The sequence below is a fragment of the Sinocyclocheilus anshuiensis genome, unplaced genomic scaffold (genome assembly GCF_001515605.1).
Source record: "Sinocyclocheilus anshuiensis isolate Anshui unplaced genomic scaffold, SAMN03320099.WGS_v1.1 scaffold2020, whole genome shotgun sequence".
NCBI lineage: Eukaryota > Metazoa > Chordata > Actinopteri > Cypriniformes > Cyprinidae > Sinocyclocheilus > Sinocyclocheilus anshuiensis.
The window spans coordinates 258906-267835 of NW_015557276.1; the positions used below are offsets into that span (position 1 = coordinate 258906).

Consider the following 8930-nt stretch of genomic DNA (forward strand, 5'->3'; position numbering starts at 1 on the left):
AAAGAAAACTGACAAGTAACTGGGTTGGAATAGGTTTATTTAATCCGTCTGTAAACAAGGTGGTGAAATTAATTTATGGCATTTCTCGGTTTATGCATATGAAATCAGACTGCATCCAAGATGTATGAAAAAGTACAGGGAAAAAGAGAAATCAACTAAAGTCACCTGTACAAATAACCCACAAGGCCAGAGCTTCAGCTGATAGTAAAAACCCCTGAACAAAGAAGCGACAGAATCATTCGGGAAGCTGTTTGATTCAATGACAACAGATTCTCTACATTATGGCACAGGATACACATTATGATTTGGGTGTCATACTTGAACATTTGGACTTGATGAAAGATCAAGTTTTGACAGACAGTTGTATCGCTGACGACTCGAAGGCAATTTAATCCACAGTTATGACAGTACGGGTTCAATTCAATTCAAGTGTGGACGTGAAGTCTGCGATCAGATGCTAGTGTTTTGTTGGTTAGCGTTTATGGTAGTGCGTAAATAACCCAGGAAGTGACAAAAATTGGTCAAACTATACTCCAAACCGCTGATACCCACTGTCTGAAATGGCAGTCATCTTGAAAATTAATTAATGAATAAGCTAGCAAAGTAAGTGCGATGACGGAATGTCAATAAACATTCAATTGTGGGGTTGATGGGGGGGGATGCTACCTGCAGGCCAAAGAAAAAAAAAAAAAAAATCACAGTAAAGCCAACTAAACGGCGCCTCGACTCGAGACCTCTGGAAAAAAATATCAATCGGTATTTCAGAAAATGTCGCGCTTAGTTACTGTTGCAGCGCCAATGGCGGCAAACTTCGGTTTGAGGAAAAATAACAAAACAGAGGTTTGTTAGAGCAGACGCCATATTTAATTTGACGAAAACACTAAATATGCCGTCCAGCCTAACTAGGGTTCATTTGGTAGGCTTGAAGATATGCATACAGTCGACCGTTCCCAGATTTGATCTAGGAATGGGAGTTTGAGTTTAGCTCAAGCCCTTGATAATCAACTAAACTCCCAAAAACTTTCACGAATAAGCAGAAATGAGACATGAAGTCTTCACGCTAGCATTTGGTCTGAAACGCGTCATGGGATCGCAGTGCCAAAATTGGGCCGAACACAATAAATGGACATTTATGGGAAAGAAACAGGGTTTGGCAGCACGAAATGGAAGTAGAGTTGAAAACCAATAGACGATGAAGCAAATCTCATCTAGAAAGGTTAGCAGAATGAGCAGCTAGTATTGGGAGGTGTCTTAATATCCAGATTTCCTCAGGTATTCAGCCATAAGATACGCTTTCTTGTTGAGCAGCCCTCCATGGGTGCCTTCCTTGCCCATGACAATAACCATTGCTGGAGTACACAAGGAAAAAAAAAAAACAAGAACAAAAATCAACAAACTTGAGGGGAAAAAGAAAAAAAATAAACTACTTTCCCAACTTAAAAAGGAATGCAATTGTTGACAAGATTCATTACCCTTCTTTGCCATTAAGACGTCCAAAAACGTTACATGTGTTTCAAGGGGGAAGGGGGGGGGGGGGGGGGTCTTATTTTGCCATTGAATATGCCTTCTTATTCAAGCCGCCGCCGTGGACCCCTTCTTTGCCCATTACAAGAACCAAGACTGAAAGAAAAAGACAGAGAGATGAAGTTAAGAGGACAGGAAAATCCCAGCACTGGGAAAAAGCCAAACCAAGATCAACGAGTCCAGATAGGACAGAATAAAAAGCAGAAAGATCGAGATAGCATGCATGCAGAGTGAAAGACTGCAGCCTAGAGGAAATACCATCATTTAGCTACAAATGCTAACACTATATAATAACTTTCACTGACGTTTTACTTATTTTAATAAAGCTTTGTTCGAGGCACTTCAACTCAAAGACACTGTTAATTCGACTTTGTATTTTGAGTTATGACTTTGAGTTACGGCTATTATTGTGGCATCATCATTTTCAGATTTACATACTTCTAAAAAAAGAAGAGAAAAAAAAAAAGACTTTAAGAACCATCAAGTTTTTTTTGTCAATCAAACAATAATAATTACAATCATATATAGATCACATTTGTCGCACTGTGTTGTACTTTATGCAGTATTGTACTGCAAGTTTACTTCAATTTTGAGATTAAATATTAAGTTATTTTAAGTTATTAAAATATTTAATTAAGTTAAGAATGTCAATGTTGCATTACAAAAGCTAAACAGATTTTTATAAAAGTAATATTATAAATAAAATATTTAATATAGTATTATATTTGTAACGAAAGCTTGAAAAACAATATAAAAACAAATAATTAATATAGTCTAGTATATAGTATTATATTTATATATTAAAAAAATGTATATATTAAAAATATATAATGATTATAATATTTGTGATATAATATTAATATTACAATTAAATTTCACATTTTTTGACCAGTATAAGCTACAAACTGGATCAGATGTTATGCTAATCAAAAATATGCCTCTTAGATAATGCTTAATTAAATAATTACTGTTAATAAGTAATGATTGACGAAGGGTCACTGAATTATTGAAAATTAATGCGCGTCCGGGGTGGTAATGCAGCACTAATTTATCAAATTATCCCGCTTATAACATGATTACCAAAGATTTCCATGTTTTTCTCTCAATACATTACGTTTTTCATCCTATGTATGTACTACTTTCTTGCACATCTTGACCCTATGGAGATATTTAAAGTAAACTGTTTGCTATTTGTATCCTGTTGGTTTTTTCCTGGTTCTTTTGCGGTTGCAGGCCATAGGGCTTTTGGAAATAGCTGAAATAATTTGGCAAAGTGAACTGGAACTGTAATGCAGTTAATCACAGCTCAACACCTTATAATGTCTGTCAGCCAATCAGAATGAAGCATTCAACAGCGCTGTCGTATAATGAACGTTACTATAATGTTACCATTTTGGTTCAGCAAAGACCAAACAATTCGCATATTCATTTGGAGATTTGGAGCAAATGTTGATTAGGTGTTAGAGAAATGGATTGTAGCATGTGATTCATGCAATTCAAGCAGGAAAAGCAAGTTTAGTTCCTCTCCTCAATACATGCCATGAGCTATATGAAAGAGATTGCTTCATAAAGGAGCACTTTATTTCAGGAAACAGGAAATCCTCTCACATTTTACAGAGCGACAGACCCCAGATGTGTGTGAGAGTAGCAGAAACATGCATATGAGAGGGAATGTACCTCAACAGGTCCCGCAAACTTCCTGAACACCTGAGCTCAAGTCTCGTGATCAACCGAGACTCTAAAATAACTAGCTAGTTAATGAAACGCTGCTTTTATTCGCAAATATTGTGTAGAAGACCCACACTGGTAAAAGCAAGATTCTTAAAGAAATGCTTAAGGCATATTTTCCCCACCACTGTTAAAAATAAATAGGCCTAATATGTTTCTGTCAGACTCCTGTGTTATATAGGAAAGATATATTGAGGAAAGGTTGACATCTGCATTATTATTCATCTATTAATACTAAAAAAACAAAAACAAATGGAAGTTTTACTGATAAAAGATATTTGTGAGAAACATAAGTTCTTAGACTAGTACCTTTGGCTGCTTTGCCGACAGTGATGTTGTACGTGGCTTCTCCTCCTTGACTCTTTGTCCTTATGTCCATTGTCCAATCATTGTCGACTAGGAGGCTGTCTCGGATAACGGAGCACTTCTTTGAACCTAAGGTCAGGCCGTTGGTGAAAAAACTTTCTCGGTCTTTCCCTACTAGGACGTCGATTTCTGTGGCCTGGTGTTAGAAAAAAAAAAAATATATATATTACATGTTGAACTGTAACTTCTTGTCTAGTATTTTACATTTTAATATGGATTAATGAACAGCCAAATGCAAATCAACAAATGCAGGCAGGCGGTTAGATGAGTATGATAAATTATCAGAGAGATCTATGCAGATAATTTTAGATGAACTAGATAGATACAATGTCATAGAGCTGTCATCATGCACTTTGAACATCAACGAGTCACTAAGAACACAACAAACAACTAGATAACTTAAATATAGTGGGCTAGTCAGTTAAAACTAGCTGTTTTTGTGTGAAAAGACAAATTTCACACCTGGCCCTGACTAGATTCTAACCTATTTATGTGCTGAAATCTGCCCGACAACTCAGTTTTGATTTCGTGTAGTGTCTTCAAAGCTGCAGTCACACCGGTGAAATATTGGCAAAATTTCGCTAAAAAAAACCAAAAAACAAAAACCTATTGTCATTAGTGATGCATGTAGCCGAACAAACACTTTCAAACCAAGAAGCTTTGGGTTGGTCAACAGCAAATTCACGTGACCAATTTGAACCCAATAACAAATTTGTGAGGAGAAATTTTGCTCCTATTGAAATTGATTGATTGATTTTGCCCTCAAAATTTTGCTGAGCAACAATAAATGTGGTCTGCACCTTTAAGGTGAGCAAATTTGTACAATTAAGTGGGCAAAAAAATGTCTATTGTCAATAGTGTAGTGATGTATGAAGTCATTTTCAAACCAAGCAGCTTTCGTGGCTAACTTGAACCCATTGCGAAATCTGTGTAGGCAGATCTTTTTAGCCTTAATACACCTTAGCGTAAATACACCTTGATGTAAAATAAAATAAATAAATTACACAAAAAGTTTAAATAAAGTAAAAATCAGCAAACATTGTGAAACCAAATATATAAGAAACAAATGTTTAAAAAAAACTTCCAAAATCTAGATAAATGGCAAAAGTCAACAGGCTTTTCAAAATCCTAAATATCGCCAAACAGGCGCTTTTGCATTTCGTTTCTAAAACTAAATCTTCCGCCATGGTCTTGTTGGTCAGCTCGACTCGCTCGCCTCACGTGATAAATGAAATCCTACCCAGCTGCTGATCTGTGATGCGACTGTCATTGAGCAGCCGCGTTCAGTTTTTAATTGTGGAGTCTGTTCTCTAACTGAACTAAATTATTTTTTATTACCAGGCCTGTCGCAATAATCAATATATCGACTTATCGTGCAATATATGTACATGACCTCAATCATTTTTGGTGACTCAATATATCAGCCATTATATTTACTTAATTAATGTCACCATGTTTTGTACATACCACTTGCGCCTGTGTCTTTTGCAGCTTCTCGTACATAACGTGGTGCAGTTGGTGCTAGTTCAAATTTTAAAAATGCGTCTACAAAAAAAAAAAAAGTTTCATCTGCAGATATGGTCTTGTTTAGGGATCTGTGCCTTTGTGCATACGGACATCTGACTGCTAAGTAGTGATTGTGTTTTTCAGCAATACAGTGCACCCTTAATTTACAGAGAAAAGAAGGTCTGGGAAAAATCTGTATTTGGAAAAATCTCCATACAAGTTATTTGTGAATTTTTCTTTTTTTCTACTTGTTACTTTGCACTTTTTGTTAGAAAATGTTTATTTACTATTTATTCAAGTTTTTGAAGGTATCTAATATTTTGACTTAATTTCCATGATCTAAATATTCTTAAAAATTAAAAGTTTGTTGTCATTTGGAAGTGTGTAGGCCTTCTTGCATTATTATGCTGTTACATTATGATTATATATTCAGTGGCATAAAATGGTCTTTAAAATAACAATAATATCGCTTATCGCAATTATTTCTGGGGCAATATATCGCACAACAAAAAGTTGTTATCGTGACAGGCCTATTTATTACTATAAAAAAATCAAGACGACGTGGCGGGCGTTGCAAGTGACGTAACCGGTGCTGCGGCTTAACACCGGTAACACCGACTATCACAGCAAGCCTATGGAAAATGTGAAAATTAGCCAAGTTTTGCAGGCAAAAAAGGTCTGTTGTCAATAGTCCAGCGGTGTTTGAAGTCATTTTCAAACAATCAGTTTTTGTTGGTCAATGAGGCAAAAATCACATGTCCAACTTGAACGCATTGCGAAATTTGTGTGGGGAAATCTTTTGGCTTTGTGCTAAATTCCCAATCGAGCAGATTACTGTTGAAATGACTGGATTTCACCCAATAAATCTGATATATGATGGACTGCTCCTTTATGGTGAACAAATTTGCGTTAATCAACTTGAACGTGATGCGAAGTCTGCACGGTGAAACCTTTCACCCCACGCTAGCGTACACATACAAGAGCAAAGCATACTTTGGGCTTAAAGCAAAATTCCCACAGATTCGGTTTAAAAATACTCAATTTTTGACTGCAAAAATTCAACAACTTTTGAACTTTTGCGCACTTTTAGTCAACTAGTCACTAGACGACCCAACAGCTAATCCATTCTGACTAGCAGTCTTCCAAAAACAATGAAAACATCATTTATATTCACACTGCCAAACTACATCTGACTACAAATCCACTGGTTTGATCATTAAATAGCAAACATGGATGTTTATTTTTAGAGTACTCCACAATTTTGAAAGGATATTTCTGGAACATGATGAAAGCATGGCTGAGCAGAGGTAAATTGTACCAGCGTCCTTAAAAGGAACTTCTACAACACAACATATCTGGGAAATAGTCTGCCTAACCCTCAAACTGGAATGCAGCAATCACATTAAACAACGGTAAATGTGTCAAATGCCGTCACAGATCAAGTCTGATCATGCAGTTTTCTAATTCATTTCACTGCCGCTTAGACTGCATCACAGTAGCTTTGTTTGTACTGGCCCACTACGAATCTACCGAGCCGTTTTCCCTCAGGTCAAACCACATAAAACTAAAAGCAGATACTCTTTGGTGAGAATCAGCGAGCTGATGCTATTTCCAGTAAGGTCTGGAGGCGCTTGTATGGCGATAGACACCGCCTTGAACTTCATGAAGCCTTGTTGGACTCATTCCTTTCTCTAGTACTTCAGGAAACTAAGAGGAAAAACCTACTGCTTTTACGGTCAATCCAAACCTGTATGACTGACTGAGGCTGTCAAACTTTAACGCAAGAAGTCATGCAGGTTTGAAACAACATGAGGATGATGAGGTGACAGTTTGTAGTTGAACTCAACCGAAACTCCTTACAACCAGAATTTGGTCCTTTTGATCCTCAGAAACGTTCAACTTGCTAAAGTATTACTAATAAGGAAGTTAAAATGAAGTCTGACAGCAACCAGCAACTTTTCCACAGTGGGACTCATTACAGCTATGAACAGATTCATATTTCTCTAACACTGCAGTCAACATCCAATACAACCCTCTACATTGCGAGTAAATCACTCGCATATGCGACTAAATCTTCACTCTGGGTGACTAAATTATGTCTAATATTAGCCAATGGCTAATAAATTCTCAGATTTTACTCGTCAGTGTGTGAGTTGGAGGCTGAGTATATGATTAGCACAGATATATTTTCACTCACAGAACACTGACTGAGCGCTTCAGAGTTTCACTCTCCGTCAAGCGATCTGTGATATTTTTCAGTTCATTTGAATGGATGCGCAGCGCACCTGTGTTTGTGTATTTGGCGTAACGTAAACTCTAGTGTGAAGGCACACGACTCGCCGTCGCTTTCTCTCACACATGCAAAGAGCGAGTCTTACATAACATGCAGAATTGGTGCGCTACATGTAAACGATATACTTTGTTGTATTTTCCTGTAAAAATAACAGAGTTCCTTTGGAATTCTTCAGCTTTTAAGAACTGCCGGGTTTTCCTGTAGTAGACGGAACTAATGCGCAGACGACAATCTCATTGGCTGGTGCTCACCCATTATCGTCCGTTTTGATTTCAGCGAATCAGTTCGAGCAAACGCACACAACCTGATTAATATTCATGAATCCAGTAGCTCATTAATCCTTAGTGAGAGTATAGTATTTCTGTCTGGCGAGTAAACAAAAAAAATATACTAGCCAATGGCGATTCAATTGCCAAGGTGTCCGTAGAGGGTTGCAATATGAGGATTTCCACACCTTTTGACCAATGAACTGCCAGTTTTTTTTATGATTACTGGATAAGTATTTTTTTTAATATCTATTTTTAAAGAGATTGCCCTCACCAAGAGGAATTTCTAGCTGATTCGGAATATTTCAGAACTTAGGCTAATTCACTAAAGAAATGTATGACTTTGATTAACTTCCATTAAATTTCCATACCTTAAAATAACATTTCCTAATATTTCCAGGTTTTACATAATCATAGGAACCTTGCAATATACACTAGCTTACTATATAGTGTTAAACCTAAAAATGAAAATGGTCATCATTTACTCACCTTCCAAGCTGTTCCAAAATTGTACGAGTTTCTTTTTTCTGTATTCTGCACAAAAGAAGAATGTTGGTAGGTTGACGGTAGCCATTGACTTCCATAATATGGGAAAAAAATCAAATAAAAATACTTTGGAAATCAATGGCTACCATCAACTGTTTGGTTACCAACATTCTTCAAAATATTTTTTTTGTGTTCAACAGCTAAAGGAAACTGATACCTCAACTAGCACACGTACGTCTGCCAGATGTCTGTTAAAGATCGCTTCATCTGGAAAGCATCTGCTGTGTACAAACATCTGCTAGACGTCTGTAAGATGTCAGTTTTACGTATTCTAAATCATAAACATCTTAAAGACATCTTCTAAACGTCTATTTGACATCTGATGGGAAACGTCCTATAGACGCATTGCAGATGAGCAAACACTCTAAAAAATTAGAAAAAAAAAAAGTTCGGCAAAAGGCGGGATCGAACCCGGGTCGATCGTGTCAAAAAGCCAATGACACGCGCTTATCTATCTGCGCCACTGGAGCTGATCATTTACAGCCACTTTTAACTAAATGTAAATAGACACCCCGTATTTTTTATTCCAGAGTAAGGGCAATTCATACAATACATTTAAATTGAGCTACTTTAATACCATCTCCGAACTTTCTACCACGACTCTGCTGTTCTTCGGCTGGTTCTTCCTGTATACGTTGATTGACAGATGTCTCGTCCAGTCAGCGGTGAGTAATCCCAAACCAATGGCGCTGTCTCAAACT

The 8930-nt window shown here is 36.9% G+C and overlaps 1 protein-coding gene across 1 annotated transcript in view; it reads right to left on the reverse strand.

Moving 5' to 3' along the window:
- Positions 1-8930, reverse strand: part of LOC107679064 (profilin-2-like) — a 12067-nt gene continuing 3137 nt past the window's right edge. Inside the window, exons 2-3 of the mRNA XM_016474483.1 lie at positions 3562-3754; positions 1-1349 (exon numbers count right to left, since the gene is read on the reverse strand). Of these exons, the coding sequence (XP_016329969.1) occupies positions 1252-1349; positions 3562-3754 (291 nt within the window). The 3' untranslated portion in view covers positions 1-1251. The remainder of the gene's footprint in view (positions 1350-3561; positions 3755-8930) is intronic.